This window comes from Phasianus colchicus, chromosome 20, assembly GCF_987193195.1.
Source record: "Phasianus colchicus chromosome 20, bPhaCol1.hap1.1, whole genome shotgun sequence".
Lineage (NCBI taxonomy): Eukaryota > Metazoa > Chordata > Aves > Galliformes > Phasianidae > Phasianus > Phasianus colchicus.
In genome coordinates this window covers 4,573,775-4,597,543 of record NC_143455.1, presented here as the reverse complement: position 1 = coordinate 4,597,543, position 23,769 = coordinate 4,573,775, and the positions used below count along the sequence as shown (strand labels likewise).

At 50.7% G+C, this 23,769-nt stretch overlaps 1 protein-coding gene across 3 annotated transcripts; it reads right to left on the bottom strand.

Moving 5' to 3' along the window:
* Positions 1-27: 27 nt before the first annotated feature.
* Positions 28-23,316, bottom strand: MXRA7 (matrix remodeling associated 7). 3 transcript variants are annotated; one of them, XM_031599128.2, is made up of 5 exons: positions 22,512-23,310; positions 17,978-18,038; positions 15,751-15,850; positions 14,174-14,254; positions 5,939-7,672 (listed from the first exon to the last, which is right to left on the bottom strand). In XM_031599128.2, the coding sequence occupies exons 1-4, from the start codon at positions 22,950-22,952 to the stop codon at positions 14,221-14,223; spliced, it is 636 nt and encodes a 211-aa protein (XP_031454988.2). In that variant the 5' UTR covers positions 22,953-23,310; the 3' UTR covers positions 5,939-7,672; positions 14,174-14,220. The 3 variants fall into 3 exon arrangements, with proteins under 3 accessions (XP_031454986.2, XP_031454988.2, XP_031454987.2); XM_031599126.2 differs by lacking the exons at positions 5,939-7,672; positions 14,174-14,254 and adding an exon at positions 28-3,035 and having other exon boundaries at positions 22,512-23,316; XM_031599127.2 differs by lacking the exon at positions 14,174-14,254 and having other exon boundaries at positions 22,512-23,294.
* Positions 23,317-23,769: the final 453 nt, after the last annotated feature.

Here is a 23,769-nt window from a genome sequence, read left to right as displayed (position 1 = left end):
TATGCAACAAAAGAAGATGAAACAATGTAATGCTTCCTCTGTTTATTGTTACAGACACAAGTTAGCAGCTAAGGGATGAAAGAAGCACACAGCATTCTCAACAGCTGATCGCACAGTGACTCACCCGCTACACATCCCTACCTCGGTGCCTGCATTCCTGACCTACTTTGGGAATTAAGGCAGCATTACAGACACGAGATTTTCAGCTTCAGAAAAAGGAGCATCTCACAGCTATTCCAAAGCTCCTGGCTGGGATCCACTACACGGGTTTAATATGCAAAAGGTAACAGTGATTCACGCGGACTCTCGTGTTTTGTTCTGTTCCTGTCCAAGCAGAAAGCCATGCTCACACAAGGCTCTAGCACTTCATTTTCCTCACCCTCAGCAATCTTTACCACCTGGTGCTGCTCCCATAGCGCACAAACTCACAGACTCCTCACAGCCTCTGCTCACTGCAAGCTTCAGCAGGGGTTATTTCGCTCTCCACGTGAGATTATACTGTCTAAAATAGGCTGTTAGAGATAACATGCTTTTTGAGCTCTGTCCCCACCGTCCTTATAGGAATAAATGCAGCCTCACGGACCGTGGATTTAATTGTCAGACACATGGAATCTGAACACAGCAATTAAGAAAATCAAGGGCTTTAGGGGGAAGGAGAGGGGAGTTGTTTTTGTCTTTTTTAATGCAACGATAGCCTCAGAACTCGTCTGGAAACTCTAATTAGAACGCACACAGCGGCGCCGCCATCTTATCATGCACTGCACTGATGGCGCCGCACTGCGCATGCGCACCCGCCCCTCCGGTAAAGACACTGCACCCACAGCACGCATGCGCAGTAAGGCTGCGTCAGGCAGCGCGCATGCGCATTGCATAATAACGGCGGCGCGGACACCTTTCTCGCGCTGCCTCTTCCGTGCCGTGGGGAGCTACGGGTGCCGCGCAGGGAGCGGGCGGTTGTCATGGCAACGAGGCCTGCTGCTGACCCGCCCTGCGCGCCACCTCTCCAGGTGGACGCGGCCCAGTGGCCTCGATCGACTTAGCCTCATTTCTCTCTCAAATATGGGCCTTGTCGGTGACAGCTTTTACTGCTGTCCTGTCACCAAGAACACGTCACCATTGTAGAGGCACCACTCTTAGGAGACGGGATGGGTTGGTGGCAGCCACTCTTCCCTCTGTGGGGCGGGCATTGCGGACACCATTTTATGATAGGTGCTCAGGGAGGTGTTTTTCAGACGTATTCCTGCTCAGACAAGGCTCACATGTAAAAGAAGAAATACAAAAATACTCTGGAAATAAACTGTGGAGTCTACTAAGCAGTCTAAAAAGTCTTCCAAATCTGATTTCTCCTTTGCTTGCTTTCAAGGATAACCTTGGAAAAAAATGCCATTGCCCAGATGGAACAAAAGAGAATTCCCATATAGGAATTTCTTACCTTTCTTCTGTTTTATAGTTTAACAAAGAAAATTGTGGTTCCCACACACATCAAGATGTTGGTCTGCTTGTTTTTTCACTTTGTGAGACACCTTTGACCACGTGCTGAACAAGAGAACGCTCAGATATTTAGGTTAAGTCATGACTTGGCAGTAGAGCCAGCTTGATCTCATAATCAGCACGCCCTGGCTTATGTGAAAACAGTTAGAAGATAAAATGATTCCTAGAAGTCAATAGTGTTATGGAATGTGCTGTAGTGGGAAACAGTGACCACATAATCTGGTACTTGGTGCTATTATCAGGCTCTAAAGAATTGCACAAAATAAAGAAACCTCATCCGAAGAGATCATTCCCTAAATCCCTAGGTCAGAAAACTTGTGAACAGTTATTAAAACCAGGAAAATCCTTTCCAATAAAGTATTTAACAGGATTTTGTGAGAAGTACACAAGAAGACAATCAGTTTAAATTAGGGATGCTGACTGATTTACTCTGGCTAAACCGCCAAGGTTTATCAAAACTGTTCAAAACACTTGATAGCTTCACAGAGATTTCCTAAGTACGCAGATTCTCACATCATTTTTGCATTACAAGAACACAATCTGAGTTGAACACAATTGTCCTTGTAAAAATGCCAGCCAGTTTTCTGCACTTCTTTCACCAGTGTCAAGAGGCGAAGAGATGTCTCTGCTCCCAGGATGCAGTCAGCTGCTGTTTTCACAGGCATGAAGCTGAGCTCAGCGGGGTCAGCCGGAACCATCTTGGATTTGTTTCAAAAAGCCAGTCTGAAGTAGGATGAAGTATTCCTTTCAAGGAGATGAGAATGGCAGCTCACATCTAATCTCAGTACTAATGCTTTGGCTTTGGCTAGTTGTTTTCTAACTGTAGGATTGGAAGCCTCTCTGCCAAGAGAGGTTGTGCAGTCTCCATCTGTGGAGGTTTTCAAGACCCAACAGGATAAAGCCCTGAGTAACCTGGCCTAATCTCACAGCTGATGCTGCTTTGAGCAGGAGGTTGAACTACAGACCTCCTTACATCCCTTCCAACCCATGTCCCTTCCAACCTGAATTACTCTATACTATTCTTTCCATCCATTTAAAATCTGCTCTTCTATCATCTTTGGCTTCCTTTAGCTATTAAACCTATCAAGCTATCATTATTAGCTTTAAAAGTTCATTTCTACAGAGCATGACCAGGAAGAAGTTACACTGGAAGTTTAACTACTTTATGTGACTGAGATATATGGCTCAGCCAGAGATAAAACCTCTATACGAGTCAAAAATGCCATTACAGTTCTTCAAGAAAAAAATGATTAAAAGGGTGAAAAACTGCAAGTCTTAAGAAATACATATCACAGGCCTGTGTGCATTTGCAAAACAACCTGGAACTGCAAAATAACTACTGGAACACATTTATAGCACTACAGTCTCCACAGTCCTGTATAATTATGGCCAAGATGACTTTTGGGCATCGTCTTCACTGGCTTTACAGTTATATATCATACAATTTAAGCTGCTCTTTCATGTCTCCTTCAGACATCTCTCCAAATGTGTCACTCTTTTCCTTCATGAGCCTGAAGATGGCAGCCAGCTGCTCTCTCTGAACCCTGTCAACAAGAAAAGGAGAAGTAGGAATAGCCAGTCCCCAACAGGCACTCTGAACAAGCTCACCAAATGAAACATGAAGCCAAATGTGGGTCATTTTACAAGCCCTGTTGACTGCAGGAAATCTGCCCATGCAAGATGAGAAAGGGATAGCCTCTGGTTCTGCATCCTTCACCCTCCCAGCTATCTAATTATCTTGCATGCCTCTCTGCATTTCTTTACATACGGAGATAAAACTGTCTGCTTTAGCACCAGCTTTGGAGGAGTACCTTAGGGCTTATCTGTGCTCACAGTTTCAGGATAACTCCATGTGTGGAAATCTGTAAGATCACCACGTCCCAGTTCAGTGGGCTCTATAGCAAAAATGGATTAAGTTTCATCAGCACAGCATCCTTTCATTCTGTAGTGAGAGTATGCATTTAATTCAGGAACGCTATTAAGGAATTCAGGAATAGCTGTTAAGTTTTAAATTCATATCTTACTGTAAAACTAGAGACTAGACTGCCTTCCAGTGTGGACATGACTTTAATCAGCCACTGGAAGATAAGATCACAGACTGAAGTCTGCTTTGATTCAAGAGTTTGTCTGCCAATGTCAAAAAGTGAGGTGAACTCATTGTCCAGCAATGAGGTGATTCCTCCATGGGCAGAATCAGACCAGCAGAGCATCTACCTCACATTTCCAGCCCCAGAAGGTCCCACAGTTGATTGTTAACTTCCTGCTCTCCAGAAAAAATCATACCCTGATTTTTGCCTTATCTGAAGCAGTTAACCATTGTTATACGCCCTGCAGCACAATGATTGGTATCTGCCACAATGCTTTGTTTGAAGAATCTTTATAGGAGAGCTTATATTGTTCACATATTTACTGCTCATTGCTTAGAGATAAGGAAGGGTGGGCTGCAGGAGAATATCACGTATTCTCAAATGCCTCTCAAATGCCTAATGAACTGATGCATCTGCCTACAGTTTTAGGTCAAAATGAATATTGCAGGTCTGTGGAGTCAGAATTCAGCAACGTAAACACAGAGGCAGATTTGCTGCAATCCAATTTGCTGCTCCTCCCATGTCTTTAGCATCACTAGACTTCCCCTCAGCTGGAAATATCGATTCTTGCTTTTATTTCTACAGTCACCCTGTCAAGTGTCCTTTGTCCCCATCACAGCCTGCTCTCTGCACAGGGCTTTAATACACTGTAATTAATCCATTTAAATGGAGGCTGTTGGTTAACCTGGGGTAGTCTTCCTGCAAGTCCTGTGTGGACAAGCTATTAGCTGTTTCCATAATAGGAGCAGTAAAAATACCTACTGACAGGCAAAACCAGGACGCAACCTTTGCTTGAATGAAGAAAGCACAGCATCAACAGTTAGAAGTACGCACACCAAGAATCAATGGAAGGAGACAGTCAGGAATGAGCTGAGGAGCCCTCACATCCCGAGTTCCTATCAAGCTCTGTGTTTTCCCCTCTGGGCTCAGCCCCAGCAGGAGCAGAAGCAGCCAGCTGTCCTCCCAGCACCATCGCTGCAGGCAGGGCAGGAAGAAAGCACATCCTGGCAAAAGGAAGTTCATTTGCCAATTACTTCCTATTGCAATTAAAACGCAATTATCTTGAGGCCAAATGTATCCTGATGTTGGAATCTTTTGGTTATGAAAGCTCGAGCCACAGCCTGTCAAGCACCTGGATTTGTCTATCCTTTCTGCACATTTCTCTGCTCACACGAAACACATCCAACTGCCATTACCAGACCAGAGGAGGTGAAGCACGGTCATTGTTGATCAATATTTTATGTTAGATCACCACTGGGTACCAGAGGGCACATTTCCAGACTGATGTGGAGAAATCCAATACGCGTCTTTGCCTCACGTGCTGGAAATACATGCCAGCTGCGAATACTCTGCACAGGTCTGCATCCATCACTTATTATCTCACAGACATTAACATTACTGAAACCTTCAGCTGCTTAAAGCTCCATTTCCTTGTACTCTTGTCTCCAAAACTGAGATTGCTGACAATCCCCACTTATTTTTAAAACACAGCATCAATACATTTTGTCTATTCCCCTGACTTTAAATTTCACGACCGTACATTTGAAAACAGAAACAAAAAGGAGATGTTACTGTTCTGCACTTCATAATCCACAACAAAGGGAGAGCAAAACAAAGATAAGGAGAGAAAAGAGCCTGAGAAAGAAGAGTAAGACATCAAAAACATGAAACTGATTTCAAAAAGGAGCTTCTGCTATCAAAGGCGACCTTGTAAAACAACTTTGTAGTGCTCCAGGTTGTATTTTCTTGATGATTTCAGATCAAAACTATCCCATTCACAAGTAAATCTTTCTCTCTTCCCATAAGTGCTGTCCTCAAAGCTGCTTGGATTCAAGAAGTCAAAGAGGATTTTACTTATTGCTGACAAAATAGATTAATTAAGGATTTTTCAAAGCAGCCTAATTCTTCTTGATAGGGAATTGAATTTGCATACTTAACTCCCTTAGGCTCCTTTAGGCACTTCAGTCTAAAACTTTCACAATTAACTGGAGTTTTGGAGCTGTTAGTTGTAGGTATGTTAAAGCAGATCTAAGCTTCAGGAGCTGCTGGGCATCTGTGTTCACAGCAGCTGAAATCCTGGGCAGAGCTCTGCATTTGGAAAGACTGCTAATTGCTCCGCAGACAAACAAGGTCAGGATGCTACTGCAACACTGAGCTGCTCCAGAAGAAACAAGGGAAGAACCCCAGGCTTTCACCACTGGCCTGACTCCATTCCAATTGAATTCAGTGGAGTCACTTATAGGGTAAAAGGCACAAGAAAACAGAACGTACCTCTAACCTAAAGTCCAGATTTTCAACACAAATCTCTTGAGGAAGAAGTTATAAGCTGCTGGAGAGAGGGAGAGCAAACGCAAACCAAATAAACTATTCAAAGGTTTATTGGACCAAACAAAGGCAATTTTTACAGATTCAAGCCACTAGAATTACAGTCCTTCATATAAGAGCCACCATCAGATACAAAACAAACAAACAAAACAAAAGTAAAAAATACCCAGACAGCCATTTGAGTTGAAGAAATAGTTTGACTCGCTGCCACTAGCAAAAATCTGGACTCAACTATAGACTTTGCTGGATGTACGTATTGCCATGTAACAAACACAATGTATATAAGGCATTCTTTGCATAGTTGGGTGCTTGGGACACAGAGTCAGCTAGCCAGCACCAAAGGGAGACAGCAGCTGTACTAGTGGGTGTTGAAGCAGAGGGTGTGCCTAAATTCATATGCAAACCACTGAACACGCTTGCAGTTGTTGGCTGGGAAGGGGCAGCCCAGCCTCTTCTAAAGCTGAAGCCTCCTGCTGTTCTTTAAATGAGCCCTTTTATTAAGAATTTGCCAACCCCAGGCGCTGGAAAGGACAACTGTGTACAAGGTTTCAAGTATCGTCTGCATAGGAATTAAAAAGGAAAGGAAAAAAAAAAAAAAAAGCAGCCTGTTGGTTTTCTGATATGTTTGCAGCTTTAGCCAAGAGGCTGTTGTCCTGCAGTGAGAGAAAAATTTGAAGGACATATTTCCAGCCAGTCTGGTGTTTCTGCAACATCTCTAGAGGACTTGGGCCCTCTTCTCACTCTCACAGACCAGCTGGCTTTCATTTGCAGCCTGCTACGCCTGAAGCAGGCACGTGCACCCAGCCAAATTCATCCCCTGACAGAGCTGAGGAGGGGTGCTGAGATGTGGCTCCTGTGGACGAGCCACTGGGCTAGCAAGAGAAAGAAGGCAATGGGATAGCAAGCGGGCAGAGCAGTGGGGAGGGTGTCTCTTCCAGGAACCCCCTAATCTCATCCTGAGCTGTGGGAACCCACAGTGCCATAGCTACCTCCTTGGGTCTCATCTCTTGGAAACAGAGCAGGGAAGTGTGAATCCAGATAACGACAAAGTGTGGTCTCCTAAGCCTTTACCACAAACTGAAGCTAAGCTATCAACCTTCATCACTCCTCCACTCTTCCATCTACCTGCAAGATCAGCTCTTTGCTAAAATAACTACAGAAGTAAGATTTGAGTCAGCTACCATCTTCTCTCCCTTACTTTGATCCCACTTTATGCCTCCACCCCTTGGAATAAAGTAATGTTACACAATGTTTGAAATCAGTCAGTTCCCACTCTCCAGCTACACAGAGGGATTTGGCTCTAAGAAGAAACAACTTGGTAGTCTGGTATAAGATCCAGGCCGGTCTGGGAGAAGAGCTACAGTTCACCCACCCCTGTAAAGGAACAACACTGAATTCATGGCAGGGCTAATACACGGCGATGAACAAAACTAATAGGCTTGCTGCAAATTTGGTATCCAATTTGGGTTCTGTTTGAAGGAGAGGGAGAAAGGTTAATTTAGGACATCCCAGCCCCCCCAAACACAACTCAAGTCACTCATTGGGCCCAGCCCCAGTCCATGGAGACACAACAGGATCTCCTTAAACTTGATACCACAGGAGCTTTTGAAGAACTCAACTTCAGACCAAGAGGGGATGCCAAGTTTTGAGGGCTTATGGATTCTCTTATGGGTGTGTTTAGTTGGTTTTGGTATTTCTCTCAAGCCTTTAAAGATGCCAAGGGATGCCTTTAGGAGGAGGCTAGGGACAACTTCATATAGTCTTCAGTTCTGCAAAGAGAAACAAGGAGAGAAGAGAAATATTTCAGTCATTTCACCCCTCAGGATGGTTTCATTATTATTCACATAAATGAGCAAGGGGGTAACTCAGTGTGAGTAGAGGGGAAGGCAAGTCAGCTTTCCCCTTCTGGGAAGAGTAAGTCACTGTTTGCAAACCACATGCCTCAAAGGAGGAGGCACGTTTCTTCATCAACTGCAGCAGGATAGCTGAAACCCAGTCAAAGAAACGTAAATCCTCTCATCTGGCATCAAACCTGAATTGCAATCTTTCTTTCTGACCTATGATGAGAGCTGAAGAAGTCCAGCTAACTGAAAACCTTCGTTAGCTCCAGGGATTACTGCCTCAGTGTCCCATGCAGAGCTGTCTTGGGCTGCTAACACACTTGTCCAGCCCGCATTCCTCCTGTCACCTGCAACCAGATGAGCCAGGATCCAGTACTGGTTTCATAAGGCAGTATGTGTGAACGGGTCAACCTTTCTATTGATCTGTCTGATCAAAGAAAGGAAGCAAAACCAACAGACTCTATAGACCACAGTGCTTCCTTCCTCTCCTAATATCTCAGGGAAGGAGGGTGAGATTATGAGATACATTTTATGGATGGAGACATCCAGGCACTCCCCAAGGTCTTGTAGCATGTTGTTAGCATGAATGTGGTCCCTCATTCCCAGCGTGAACCCTTCAGATGCTCTGCCCTGACTGCCCCAGCTGCTCTCGTGGAATGCTATGATACTTGCAGATGTACCACAACCTAATTCCCCTGAATTCAGTAGGATTCACAGTGCCTAACACCTGAGTCTCATTCAGATGTCACCTGCTCCTGACAGCTACAACATAAAGGCAAGTTGCAACCTCATTTCTTCCTTATTCCTCTGCAAAAGGTTTGACTGTCTGCTGTTTTGTACAGACACTCAGCAACCCGGATCCCGGATGGGAGGTGAAGGCTGAAGCCTCACAATGGCCCGGGGTTCCTCAGGCAGTGCTGGGGAAGCTCAGCAGCCCATTATGACAAAGAAAGAAAATTCTCCAGAGTGGATAATCACTCTGTGGGATTCACAGCGCTGACGATCAGATCATCCTGCTCAAGCCACACAAGCATAATCAGATTTTACACATGAGGGCATAAGCTCATTGCCATGGGGGCCCAGGAGGAGAAGTCCCCTCCAGCATGTCACAGTTGGAGTGGGGAGAGATAGAAGACATCAGGGAGAGTGGATGGGGCTCAGATGCATCCCCTCTGCAGGGATACTCACCTAAAGGACAGGGCCAGGCAGACAGTAGGGGTGAGATCTTAAACAAAACATGAACTTGATGGAGGATATCTGTCAAAACCACAAATTCCCCATCTGCAAAACGGGGATATGCCTTTCTGCTCCTGGAGCAAGCTGGGAGAGGGTTTAAAGAGCATGAGGCAGACTGTCATGAGAACATCAGAGCCATATAATTCCCTAGATTGAGCAGCTCTGATATTGCTGCCATGGAGCCTGAGAGACTTAATTATCTTGGGATGGAGGCTGAGCCACGAGCCACTCCTATCCTTGGGTCTTCCCTCCTTTCCATTTGATGTGGATGGTGAAATCAGCCTTACCCTGGCAGCACATGAATCAAGACATGTTTTTTTTTTTTTTTTTTAATGGATTATTTCTTCACATATAGATTATCCAAATTGCTCTGGCCCCAGCTAAGGGCCAAGTCAATAAATCACACTTTTGATCAACTGGATGTGGTTATATGCAAGGAGCAACCAGCGAATAAGGAGCTTAGACAAGGGCAGTCCTTGGTTGAAAATGGCTCAGGAGTTGAAGGTGGGAACACTGGAGCACGAGGTTGACCTAAGCCTGAGGTAACTGGTCTCTGCTGCTGAGGACAGGGGAAGGACATTTTTATCCTTTCCTTTTTGTCCTGGTTGCAGTTCCTCTGCAATTTGAGATCAGCATCTCCAGCACAGGTGGAAACCAATTGTCTCTCTGATGGGCTCAGAAGCATTACCCTCACTCCAGCTCACCAAAGATACTGGCACTGGGGCATGGACTTCTTGTCTTAGAGTGCAGACAGCATCCCAGTGCTAATGTCCCTCTTGCAGTCAAAATCCACAGCAGGAGGTCAGAGATCTCACAGCTCATCCAAAGTGTCCATAGCTTTCCAGAGGAGCCTTGACACTGTCCAAGGAGAAGATTCCCAAACATCTTGCTCTAACCACCTCTGGGGATTGCTTGCAGCCTTTTCAGGAAGAATTTCATCTGGAAAGGTGATTTTCAGAAGTGTGGAGCATTCCCAGCTCCTTTCCCTAGCAGGTAAAGCAGGCACTCAGCTTCTCGGAAACATCAGTCCTCTGGTCTGAAGTGCTGGCAAGCAAGGCACATACCTTCTGGCGTCAGGCTCTTCTCGCTCCAAGGCTATGATTCACTTTTCAGGCTCGAAAGCAGTGAGGAAAGGCCATGGGCACTGGGCCTGGCATTGGGAAACCAAGCTCCCCCCAGGCATTTCCCTCCCATCTTACTACAGAGACTACAGTCTCATCACCATCGCTTGCTATGTCTCTACCCTTGGGGTCGATATCATCTCACTTCTGGCAGTGACCATCACATCCAGGACCACAGTACTGCAGGAACAACGTGAGGAAGGACATATTAAATCTAAGCTTTCCCTTCAGTCCCAAAACTGTGGGCCAGTTGCTTCAGTCAGTGGGTAAAACACAGAGAGAGAACTTAACAGCAGAATATGGAGAGACAGTGCTTTGAAAGAGAAGAGTGAGAGAGTGAAAGGTACCAAAGGGAGATTTTATCTATACAGATCTGAAATTCCTCCAGTGGGACCAGACAGCCAGAAGGTGCATAGGACACTGGGGATGCCTGTTGCTCCTCAGCACACCAAGAAGGCAGCTGAGGCTGCCAGAGTCCATGCAATTAGGAGCACAGGCCCAGCAGCTCAAGGACAAGGCTGGCAAGGCTGAGCTGCCCTTGCTCAATGCCATTTCAAGGCAGAAGCCTCCTACGCTTCCCAGCCACAGCAGTGACAGCTGAAAAGGCCACAGCACAGCCAGGAAGGCAGCTTGAGTTCTGCCAGCTCAGCTCACCTCCTCCAGCTCTATGCTCACCCTTTTGCGATGCTCCTGAACCCCCTGAGTCCGTGTTACAGAAGTGGAGAAAGCAACAGATGGGCCAACCTATGCTTCCATGCCTGGCTTCCTGCAGCCCACGATGCCACAGGAGAGGCAGCCTGGGCTCCCAGAGAGTTAACAGAGACAACAGCAAGCTGCCCATGCTGCATGGGGTTAAGCAGAAGCAAACAGAGCCAAGTTGTGAGCGCTGGGTGAGGGAGATGCAAAGCAGCCACAAGCTGGGACGATTCGGGACCTCAGCCAAAAGGAAAAACCTGGGAGCTCAAAACAGTCTGAAACCTCATCCCACAGCAGGGCTGGGGATTCACAGCCTGCAGAGGAGCATCTGGAAGGTTCCCCCCTGGGATGGAAGAGGAGAGGAAGGGCCCTACTGGCCTCCCTTTTCCCTGTGCTTCCAAGGGAGGCATCCTGAGCTGCTCCGTGGACTCACTCATGACTCAAGCAGATGCTCTATAAATAGGGCCTGAGCTCAGCTCCACTGATTTCTCATAGACATTTTCCCTATGGAGAAGCATCACAGCCAGGGGAGCTTGGTGAGTACCCTGTACCCCTGTGCCCCTTTCCTCCTAGGGGCAGGTGCTGGCTGTTCTGTGGCTGAAGGCAGCCTTCCCCATGGCCAGTGCCATCCCCATGGCCAGTGGCTGCAGTGAAGCAGTGGTCAGCCTGATCTAAATGGAGCCCCACGTTCACAGTGTTTGTAGCCCCCTGTTGCTACTCCTCCTCCCTCAGCCCAGGATGACTATCGTGCTGCAGAAGATGAAGAGCAAACAAATAATGAAAACCCAAAGAAAGCCAAACTTACCAGCTTCCCCCATCCAAATGAAGTGCCATGCTGGACAGGAAAGGACAGCAAGCAAGCAAAGGGCCATGTGATGGCAATGCAGGAGGTGGACAGGGACAGATGCAGAAAGAGAGCTCTCCTGAAATACAACCTCCCCCAGCCCAGGCCACCCACTTGTTTCTAGAGGGCCAGCAGTGGACATATTCAAAATTGGTCAAAGTCCATCATCTAAATCCTAGCAGCTGCTTCCTGCCCTTGTATTCTCAAGTCATCACTGCAAGCATTGTCTGGTTCAAAATGGCACTTTGGCACAGTTCTCCCTAAAGCCACAGCTGCATCCCCATTTGATCTGGGATGTCTGGCAGAGCAAGGGATGTTCTCTCTCTGCCTTTCCCTGCAGCTAAGGTCTGGCCATGCACCCTGCCTTGCTGAAACTCCAGGGTCCAAGCCTGGGTTTATTTAGCGGCTCGTAATCAAGAAGCACTCTGGACCCAGCTGGGGGCCAGCCAGCTTTCCATTGCTAAATGATCACCAAGAAAAGGACAGTGGGTAAGATTTACAACCATCACATTCCCTTTGCTTGAACTCCAATTTGCAAGCAGTGCCTTCTCAACCCATCCATGGCCAGGAGAGCCAAAGAATTAATCCTAGAAGGGCTGAGATGACTGTGAGAACCACTCTTACTAGCAGAGCAAAGCAAACACAGCAGCCCTCCCTACTTCTCCCCAGTCCTGTAGAGGTTGGACTGTGGTATCACTGAGCCATCCATCACACCTGCAAGCAGCAGGCTCTGTGCAGTTTGGGGCACTGAGTTTCACTCAGACACTGCTTTAAGGGACTGAGAGTGCTGGTGGCTTTGCCCAGCTCTGGAGATGCCCTTATATTTGCAGCTGGGCCCCTCAGGGTCAGGGACTTTGCTGTCCTGTTTCTCTTGCTTTCCCCTTCCCACTCTACTCCTGGCACTAATTTAGGTTATGCAAAACCACAAACATCTCATCCAAGTACACATGCAGACAACACAGCCTCTGCCTATGCTGCAGCCCACACAGCAATGAGAAGCACTTAAGTGTCTCATCGCTGGCCAGGGAAGGTGACTGATTGGGAAACGCAGCTGCAGCACCCAGAGCTTGAGGGACAGCTTCTGGTTTTCTACCTCTACTTCTCCATAAACCTCAGAAACAAGAGAAGACAAAAAGGAAAGAGCTTCCTACGGACTGTCACGTGGGATCTGCTTTCACCTTCAGCCTGCACACCTACAGAAGAGTGGGAAGGACTCAGCATCACAAGGCCAACCAGGACTTGCTGGGACCTGCTCTATCTTGTAGAAAGAGAGAACTGAAAACAAAAACCTATGGGAATCTCTCTCCTGGTTGTTTTCTTTTTTTTTTTACTAAAAGTGGAGCCTTGTTGCAGCTGTCAGCACTCACTGCACAAACAAACAAACCCACTAACAGCCCTAGGACTGTACTTGTGCCTCATCCAGCCTGGGCAGGTTGCACTACTCCAGTCCCACGTCCCCAAGCTTTGCACCATGGCAGCTGCAGTTAGCAATAGATGGCCAAAAGCCTCAGGTGCAGAAGAGATGGATTTGGGAAATATGCAGTGCTGGCTTGACTCAAGGCTGCATCCTTCCCCTGCTCCCTTCCCCTTCCTGCTCAGACTGCTTTTCTCCCCCAGAGGAACAAATGCTACGTGCTTCTGTTCTCCATGCGCTGGTAACCCACCAGGTGTGCAGTGCCACCAGCCAAGCAGATGTGTCTGCCAACAAGAGTTACCATCCCTCCCTACTGAGAAGTCCTGCTATTTTTTAAGACTGAAGTAATCAAAAAGCAGGAAGTTGCATCACTCAAGGAAAGTCACACTCCTTCCCCTTTGAGTCCAGATTTAGCACCAGTTTGAAGCCGCAAGATTCAAGTGAATAGCAGGCAAGGCAACCACAGCTTCAGGAGCAATGCAGAGTATGAGCAGAAGTGGGTTTCTGTTTAAACTGTACGTCTGTCCTCTCCTATTGTCTATGGGTCTTGATGAAAAAGGAATTATCTCAGTAGCGTTTCCAAAATCAGGTGTCCCAAATGAAGGGCTCCTGATGACAGACGAGACCACAACAGGCAGTCCCAATTGGGGGCCTTGCATCCTGGGGATGTTGCTTCCAAGCTGCTTCCCACAGGTGCCTGCTGGCCATGGGACATCTGAGGGGTCAGCAGCAGGCTGAGCTCCCACCTCCAGCTACATGCCTTAGGGCTAACCACCAGCTCACTGCCCTCATTTTCCTAGTCAGGAAATAGAAGTGTTCATGGGATGTCTTAGCTGAGGAACCCATATGAAAGAGCTGAGCACCTGGACATGAGAACCCTCTATTCCAGGTCCCTTTGGAGTGCTCGTGGAAGTGAGATGGAGCAGGGGGAGCAGACTCATTAATCTGTTATGGGGAGGGAAGGGAGGTGGGTGGGTTGGTGAGAGAGATGGCTCAGGAATAAGCCCTCCCCCCCAGAATAAAACCCAAAAGAATTAAAAACAAAACCAAAACCACCAAAACACATTAGCAGATGTTATCAATGGTAACACTACTTCTAAGAAACGGCGCGTCCTTACCAAACAGATTTGCAAGAATGTTTGTGGCCGAGGACCTAAGGTACTTGCTACAGAGATGTGAGATCAGAGGTCAGCTCAATCCTGCAACATAAAGGTGGCAAACCTGGGTCACAGCGGGTCGGCAGCGGTCAGAGTGCAGAATGCATGGAACCAAGGAGAGGGACGGGGCTGCTGAGGGACCAGGCTGAGCTGCTGCCCTCTGCTCACCTGGACCTCACCCAGCAGCACCCAGACCCTATACATCACCCTGAAATGAGAAGCTGCTGATGGCACAGGGAAGAATCGGGAGAAGAAAATAAGCCAGCGACATAGCAGGACAAAAGTAAAACATAAAAAAAAATAAAATTCATAAAGCTGCCATAAGGAAATGAACAACACAGAGAAGAGAGACAGCAGAAGGGAGCAGTAGGAAAACACGCTGCCAATGGCCCTCAGTGTGGGAGCTGCTGAGAGCTTCTAAGGTGCCCTCAGTGCCATCTGTCAGCCTTCGGGGCACAGCCCTGCCCTGGGACACGAGCACTGGTACCCATCCTCCAGTCCAGAGTACAAAACCTTGGCTGGGGATGCAGTGAGAGCGATGTCCCCTCACCATACCCAGGACCCCCAGTGGCTTTTGTTGCCACGAAGGAGCCAGCCCTGCAGGTCTCCTGTTTGAACCCTCACGCAGTGATTGCTCAGCTGGCTGCTGGAGCTGCAGATGCAGAGGATTTAAGTGTGCCTTTTGCAGTGGTACTGGTGCTTAGCAGGATCCCTAAAACCAATTCCCATTGATCCCTGGGGGTTTCATTCACATTCACTCTGTTCATTCCACCATCCCCTCCCCACATGAAAGCAGTGATGCCAAGAGACCTGGCTAGTGTTGTACAGACTGCATGCTCCAGGCATGATAAAGACATAATGGGAAGAAAGCAAACATTTTCCTGATGCCAGCAATGCAGGATCAGCCCAGAAGCAGCCAGAGCTGGCTTGCATGGCTGAGACCGGAGCGTGCAGCCCAAGCAGAGTGCTGCTCCTAGCAGTGCTGCACAGCAGTGAACCCTGAGACCTGTGGACAGAAAGGGAAGGCATCCCTTGGTGTGAAAGTGGGGCTAACACAAAGGGAAATGGTGCAGGATCAGCATGTTTAGGGCAGCCTGCATGGAGAGCTAGGGCCCACAGCCCTTCCTTTGGGATGACAAAGGAGGAATTGGCATCTCCTCAGCATGCTGTGGGCCACACTGGGCTATGGAGCTCCAGAGCTCCACATTCACTCCCTTTGCTCCAGTATTTCAGAGCTGTACCCAAACCCATGGACTATGGACAGAGCAAAGGGAGGGGAAGGGGCAGTCAGAGCCTCAACAGATGGAAATCAACATGGTGCCAGTGGGTCCATTGATATATACCAGCTTGCACCAGGTGAGATGTTGGGTCTGAGCACCCAGAGAAGGAGCTTGCCCAGCTCCAGTGATACAGATGCACTGTGGCCCTGTACCTCCTCAACCTGTGTGATTATATTTGTGATGGTGTGAGGTCTTGCTTCAAGAAAAAGCCAACCAGATGGACTTAGGTGAGAAGGGAAAAAAGGTAACTCAGCATACCTTTGTTCTTCCTCGAGTTCTTCTTTGGTCATCATTGACTTGTACTGGTTTCCCCTCAGCTTTCCAGGACTGTACTTAAAAGAGAATGTCTCATCTGTAGCTGGAGAGGGCAGGACAAAGGAGAGCAGGAGATGGTGTGAGACAGAAAGAACCCGAGAGGGACATTGAGCACCCACAGGCTCAAGCTGCCTGCCCAGCCCTGCTCCCATGCATTCACCCATGAGACCTCCACCATCAGTTCCAGAGCCTCAGGAAACCCACAGCAGGTCTCTCTCCCCTTCTGCCTAGGGGCCCCTTTCCAGACTTCCCCATCTCAGCCTTGGGCTAATTAGTGCCAGAGCTCACAGACCTCGAGGCAAAGCTGATCCTTTTCCAATCGGATTTCATTAGAGCGCCGTTTGCTTTTAGAAACCTCTCCCCTTCCTTATCTTCCCAGAGACAACAGAGAACAGCAGCAGTGGAGGACGATCCAAAGGGCGGCCCTGGGGGGCTCACAGAGCTGTGCTTATCTGCAGCTGCTGATCCACAGACCTTTATCTCCCAAGGACTGTGGGATGGGGCTGCCTCGTGTCAGCTGCTCAGCACAGCTGTACCCACAGAACCATCTGCTGTCCTCACAGAGCCCTGGGGCTCCTTCTGAGGAGTCCAACAAACAGAAGATGCTGTCTGACTCCCTGTGCATCCCTGGGACATTGCATGTTACCACAAATCCACTATCCCAGGTGATAACTGCAGGCACCAACGAGACCCCATAAAAGTGGTCATAAAAGCGTATGGAAAGAAAATCAGCTGCTGCTGCTTTGGGAGATATTGAGAGGGAACGAACAGAAAGAGAGGGTGTAACATCCTGTTCCTTGCCCTGGTGCAACCCAGGAGTTATTTTATTACCTTTGTACAGCTCGCCTGATTTCAAGGACAATTAAAATCATTTCCCCCACACAGTTCTCTGCCAAATTGAGATTTTGCCTGTCCAAAAAGGGCAATTTAATTGCTGCTCCACCAGAAAGGAACAAGCAGCAGGGAGGAGAGGCAGCCACCTATCTCACTGCCCACGTGTTGTGGCTTTGGAAACCGCTGGATGTTTTCTGAGCTCAGGAACTTTCTTTACAGACTGAAAACAAACTTCAGGAAGCACGGAGCAGGGAGGCAGGGCTTTCACGTGGCTGGCTGCAGAGCGAAGATGTGACCTACTTACCAGGAGCCTGGCCGGGAGCATATTAAAGAAAATATTTGTTTTTCATCTCTCTTCTCTTGCATTGCATTGAAAGTGCTGGCAGTGTCTGAGCCGGGTGAGAGCCCTGGGAGCTCAGCAGCCACCTCCTGCCTCCCATCCCCCAAAGTGGAGCTAAGCTGCTCTCGTGCACCATGGGCTCGTGGGGATGCTAAGTAGTCATGAGCCATGCCCATCTCCATCTGAGCTGCCCCCAAAATAGCCATGAACCAAAAATGGCAAACTTTGGTAGAGCACCATCACCAAGCATCCTTTGGGCAGCAGATGCTCGTCATTCATCCAACCAGATCTGCCAGACCCAATAACACCACCGATGCTGCATGGAAGCCCAGCAGGATGGAACACACACATGTCTTTGTGGAACCCTGTCCCCTACAGAGGGAAGGCACTTCTCCCACCTTGTGGGATTAAAATTTGATTCCCCGTGGCATTAGGGTAATCCTCCTGAGCCTGGGGATTGCCATGCTGTGCCTTACCCGGGTTGGGAGGAAAGTGGGGCAGAGCAGGAGGAGCACCAGCACAGAGGGGATGTGCCAGCAGTGGGCACAGCCCCACCGACACGCTGCTGCTTGATGGACCATCTGCTTTGTTTTCTCCGAGCACAGTCACCTCAATGAGGCAATTCATCATTTTCCAATCAACTAATTGAGTAATTAGTTAAACGTGGCTCTGCCTAAAGACCCAAGAGATGTGCCTGGAGGGGAGGAAGGAGCTTTTGGGGTGCTGCTCCGTGGCAAACAGCTCAGGGGATTGGGGGAAGCAATGTAAAAAAGCTGCTCATCTGCTCCCAGGTATTTAGAAATAGGAATAGCCCAAGGGCAGAAGCCCTTCTGCTGTGTGTGGATCCCCAGTAGCTGCTTCTCCCCAAATTTCCCTTCATTTTGGGATGTTGGGTCCTTCTTTCCCTGCACTACCCAGAGATAGGGGACCATCCCCAGGCACAGGGGTTCAGCTTTTCAGTCCATCCCCACGGGGTGCTGCCTTCCTGGCACTCACCATCATCCTCCTCTGTCTCTTTCACCATCAGCTTCTCACTGTCTGAGTCTGGATCTTCCTCCTGCAGAGGGAAAAGACAAAAGTAGCCGTGAGCAGAAGGTTCTGTTCTAATCACCCATGAGAGCCCTCAAGTTTGAGTACTGCTTCCCTGCCCCATTCTGAGAAGAGGGGAAAGGGATGCTTGCTAACAAGCAATGTTCATTAGTCTGCTTCCTTCTCACTGCTCAGCAGTGTCATGAGAACTGCCCTGTCCCCATGCCCACGGGGCTGCCATTACAGTCATTTCCTCCCTTGGGCCCTCAAGCACCAAAAATAACCAAAAATAGCCCCAGGAGCAGAAAGGGAGGCTTGGAACTGGGTCCAGGGCACGGAAGGGCCCAGCAAGAGGAGCATCCATCCCACTCAGACACAGGCAAGCAAAGCTGCCCTCAGCAGGAGCCATCTCAGCTCAGGATGCACAGGAAGGAATCAAACAGCACAGAATTTTAACACAAACCAAGTTTGGAAGTTTTGGGGTTGCCTCCCACGAGCCGCAGTGAGTTTTATCAAGGCCGAATTCCTTGCAGATGGAGCGTGGGGAGGGAGAGAACAACTCCAGCCCTGGAGATAAGGCTGGGACACAGGCAGTGCCCACACACGTGCCTTCCTCCCTGTGTGATGCAGACACAGGGGGAACCAGGACGGACCCCACACTGGGTTTGCAGTGCGTGGCTTTATATCCACCACTAAGCGTGGTACTGCTTGGTTTGTCATCGGTGAGGAATGCACATTATTCACAGCCCCTTGGCTTCTCCTCACCACCCAGCTCCCCAGAAGGACACGTGGCTGACACCCCAGCAGCCACCGCTATTTTGGGCCACGCTTCCAAACATGGGCACTCACTGCTGACACCTGGGCAGCCCCGGGGCCAGCAGAGCAGCACCCAACAGAGAGGCACTGGGAGGGGATGTTCAGCCCTGGCCCTGGGGGTGCTGAAAGAGAACGTTCCTGCTCCAACCCACTGGAAGAAACATTTGATGGGAGCAGAGGGGGAGCAGCCTGGGCTGCCAGGCCTGCAGGCGACTGCCATGTGCTGTGGTCACACTGGGGAGCCCTCTTAGTGGCAACTGCTTGCTCACTACAGCACAGCATTTTTCTGCTCAGAAGCAGATGCCAGCAGCTCCCTTCCCCCCCATGCTGCAGCCCTGCCTTCCATGGCCCTGTCCTTCTGTCTGGTTGGGAGCAGCTCTCACAGGCAGCCCCTGGGATGCGTACTGGAATGAGCCAGGTGTTGCTCCTGGCCATGGGTACGGGTCCAAGGAGCACATTTGCACCCTGAACACACAGACAGAGCCTAGAAAAGTCCCCCCAAGACCCAGGACAGCACTGCTGGCAGCCTTTGCCCCACGGCCACTGCCAGATCAGTGGTGCCACAGTCACACGAGGATGCGGTGATGCTGAACCACAGTGCTGCAGAGCAGGGGAAGGCACAGCAGCAGCCCTGGGGATGCTGATGCAGCAGTCAGGCTGCCAGGATGGGAGAGCAATTTCTGCAGAGCTGACACTGCGTGGCACAACCAGTACGTGGGTGGGACAGTCACCCCCAGCAGGAGCTGTCAGGAGCTCCCATAAGTAATGCCACCAAATCACAACTTCCCTTCCCCCCCACCCTCCAAACCCAGCACAGGGTTAAAATCCCCCAAGTCATTACCTTAAATAACAATGCAGCAATACAGCTGTCTTGGCTTTTGGCAGACCTTGGCTGTAGAGCTTAAGCATTTGTTAGCTCATCAGAAATGTGCTTTGCCCTTTAGCTTCCATGGCCAGCAAGCAAACGCCCACGTGTGAGCCTGACTTGGGCAATGCAGGCTGCAGACAAAAGCAGCAGCAAGGATGGGACCCCTGGGGAGGTTTGGGGCACTGAGCAGTAACACAGTGCTCCCCAAAAGCCCCACTCATGGCCTTCCCACCCTATGAGCCCTCTTCCAGCCCTACAGCATCTCCCAGGTGGGAAAGCCTCCTCTCTGTCATAGGGCAATATAGGCTGGGCTCCCCATCACCCTGTTTTCAGCTCATTTATGGCCAAGCAGAGGCAGTTCCTCCATCCCCACAACAAGTTTCCCTCCTCTAAAGGGTTGCAAGGAGAGGCTGCTGGGCCCCCACCACTTCTCCTGTCCCGTGGGTATGACAGGGACAAGCAGAGCCCCTAATCCATTCCAACTGCAGGGAAATGGGAAGGTCCTGGGCTGCAAAGAGGGGGGAGAAAATTGCCCTGGAAGCTCCCAGCCCCACGTTGCCATTTATGGCTGCGCCTTCTGATCCAAGCCTGATGCAAGAGTTTGCAAGAGGAAGGCAGCGGGGAGCCAGACAGAAAAAGAAAAGCCAGGAGGGAAAGGGGAAGGAAGAAGCCTTTAAAAAGGGGAGAAAAAAGGAAGCTGATGGGCAGAATTTGGCAGAGCAGCAGCCCTTGGGTAAGGCAGAAGAGCTAATGAGAGATTTGGGGATTTCTTCTCCTTCCTGGCAGGACCCACACTGAGCTGCCACAGCTCCCACCCTGCAGCTTCTCATTAGGGCAGCAGCATCCATCACATAACGAGCTGGGGATGAGCTCCGACAGCAACAAACTAATTAATTTTTTTGTCAGTGATGGGAGCCAGCAGACACAAGGGAACCACCACCAGTACCTAACGGGAATGAGGACTCCTTCCCCTGATTCATTCCCCCTCTTTCAGCCCTGCCCAGCACACAGAGCATCACTTCGCCCACCAGGGCAGGAGTTGGGACCTTGTAGGTCCCAGGGAACGGAGCATAAAGGCAGCAGGAGGGAACACAGACAGCAGGGTGATGCACTGAGCACACCGACGCTGCTTCATCCATCAGCACTTGCTTCAGTGCTTAATGGCTGCAGAGAATCTGAAGCCTTCTGAGCAGACAGAAGGGAAAAGGAGAAAGGCCTCGGTGTGCTGAGCACAGCCCACTGCTGTCTGATGCACTGGGTCTGCTGAGAAGCTCCAAGCCTACAGCAGCACGATGCTGCTCTGAGCCTCTGCTGAGTCACATCAAAGGACTGCAGCCCTCAGCCACGAGTAGGGCAGGGCTCATTTCCAGCCTGAGCAGTTCTCACTGCTTCGACCAAACTCCTTCCCACCCGCACCTGTAACACCTGCTTGGTGCCAAAGCACCTCACCTTGCCCTGCTGCTGGGAATCACTTCCCAAGGAAACAAAACCTTGTCCTGTATTGTGGAATCACTGAGGTTGGAAAAGATCACTGAGTCCAACTGTCAGCCCATCACCATCCGTGCTTTGCAGTGTAAGGTACAACTTGCACTGAGCACAGTGCCCTCCAGGCACTGTGGGCACCCTGGGCTGTGCTCACTGGGGCACCAGTAGGGGACAGAAGCATCCCATATGGATGGTCACCTTTGAGCAGACAGAGCTGCAGTGCCACATTCCTGAAGGAGGAGTAGGTTGCAGTGGTGTCTGTTCAGGGAAATGGGACTGAAGAGCACCCAGGAGGATGGAGAAACATTCCCAACTCACATTAATGAGACAACAGAGAAACTGCATGTCCTGGGTGCTGCTGAGCGATCCCAGCTGGAATACAGCCAGTGAATGGCAGTCCTGGGACTCCCCAGCCCTACAGAGCACTGATAAATCCCATAAGTCATCCCAGAGATGGACAGATGTTCCCAGTACTTTTGGGATGCTGTGATGATGGGGGTCTGCTTGAGAGCCATCCCCATGGCCAAGGGATGGTGCTGGGACTCGGGGAAAGAAGTGGGAGAGGAAGGAGGTGGGAGGAGGGTGAGGTCCCAGCACACAGGACAGGCACTGCCCTGGGGATCACCACGGGACACAGAAGTGCCAACCCACTGGGACTCACCCACTGCGCCCCAGTGAGTCAGTAGCGATACCTTCCAAGACAATGTCTGTCTGTCTGTCTGTCTGCACACTGCCCAGCAGCCTGGATGCAGTCACCAAGGATTAGCAATGCTGCTAATAATAGCCAGCAGGCAGCCAGGCCCCAGGCTGCGCTCCCCAGCCCAAACACGTCTGCATGCCGTACATCCCTCCTGGGTTCCCCAGTCACCCTATTGCCTGCATCCCTCACTGGTACAAGGGGTGGCTTCAGGAGAAGCACAGTTTGAACCCCTCGGGGGTCCCCAGGCCCACAGCACAGGGCATTAGCACAGAGCCCATGGAAGCCAGCAGGGTGAACTCCTTCCATGGCCGCTGGGTCACCCTTTTATTTTTAAACAAGATCCGGAGCTGGAGGAGGATTTACCAGGCAGCCCCCCCCAGTTCAAGCAGGGGTCAGAGCTCGGGGTGGGAGGCCGGTAGGATGCTGGGGGGGGTGGACGGGGGAGACCTCCCTGGGGCTGCAAGGACAGCAGTTGGGGCACCCTCGTGCTGCAGGGGGGCGATTTGCAGCGATCCACAAAAAGAGGGGGGAAAGAAAGAGCGCACACCCCCAGCACCTGGAGCAGCTCCTGGGAAAAGGACGTGCAGCCCCCACACGCAATTCACCTTCCCTCAAAGCCTCCCTTCCCTTACCTTGCTCTCTTCCTCCTCCTCTTCCTCCTGCTGCTGCTCCCGATGTTCGGCGGCGGGCGGCGGCCGAGGGATGCTCTCGGAGCTCCGCTCGGCCGAGGATTTCTGCTCAGCCACCGCCGCCTCCTTCTCCTTCTCTTCCTTCTCCTCCTCCTTTTCCTTCCCCTCGCCGCCCGCCCCGACCTCCTCCACCGGCACCCGGCTCCCTTCTACCCCCGACCCCTCGGTCGCTCCCTGCGGCTCCGCTTCGCCCCCGGCGGCCGAGCCCGGCTCTTCTCTGCCCGGCTCTTCTCTGCCTGGCTCCGCTTTGCCCGGCTCCGGCTGCCGCTCCGCCGCTCGCTGCCCCTCGCCTCCCCGCAGCTTCACAAAGACGGAGGCGAGGACGATGGCCAGGACGGTGAAGAGCAGCGGGACGGCCAGGTACAGATCCACGGTCACGTCCATGCTGCCGGAGCCCGAGTGCGCGGCCACCCGCTCGGCCTGCGGCGGGGCTGGGCAGGCTCTCAGCAGCCTTCACCCGGCGTCATCTCCCTCGGCCCTGCCCACAGCCCCGGCCCCTTCCCCTCCCCGCCCAGCCCCGAGCCTGCCCTGAGGTTGGGGGAGAAACACCGCTCCGGGCAGGATGGGCTGTTCAAGGGCAGGGTGGAGGGCCGGATGGGCTCCGTGCGATGCTCAGCGAACACTCACACCTTGCAGCCCTTGGTGGGAGCTGGCACTGCACGGCAGGACGTCCCCAGCAAGGAACATCAATGTCAAACCCCAGAGCATCGCCCCAGGAGCTGCAGGTGGTACCCATGATGGCAGGACGGTAGCCATGGCAACCAAGTGATACTCAGGAGCTGCAGGTGGTACCCAGATAGCCAGGTGTTAACAATGGCAACCAGGTGACACCCACATCAAACCCCGAGCATCACTCCTCCACCTGCCCCGAGAGCTGCAGGAGGTACATAGGATAACCAAGCCATAACCCTGCTAACCAGGTGATACCCACAGCACTGGGGCGACATCCCTGCTTTGGGTACACAGCGATGGATGACACAAACTGTTGTCGCTGCCATCAGGATGCTGAGAGTATCTGGGTTACAGGAGCCTCCCCACGGCACAGCGAGGTGCACCGAGGGACTGCAAATAGCAGTGCCTAAAGACGGGGCTGCTCGGAGCCAGCACAAAGCCCTGCCAGGGGCTGCCGCCCAGCCCTGCCACCGAGGGCTTCCTGCCCCTCGGGGGGGTGAACCACCGCTCCAAAAGCGCTCTGGAATCA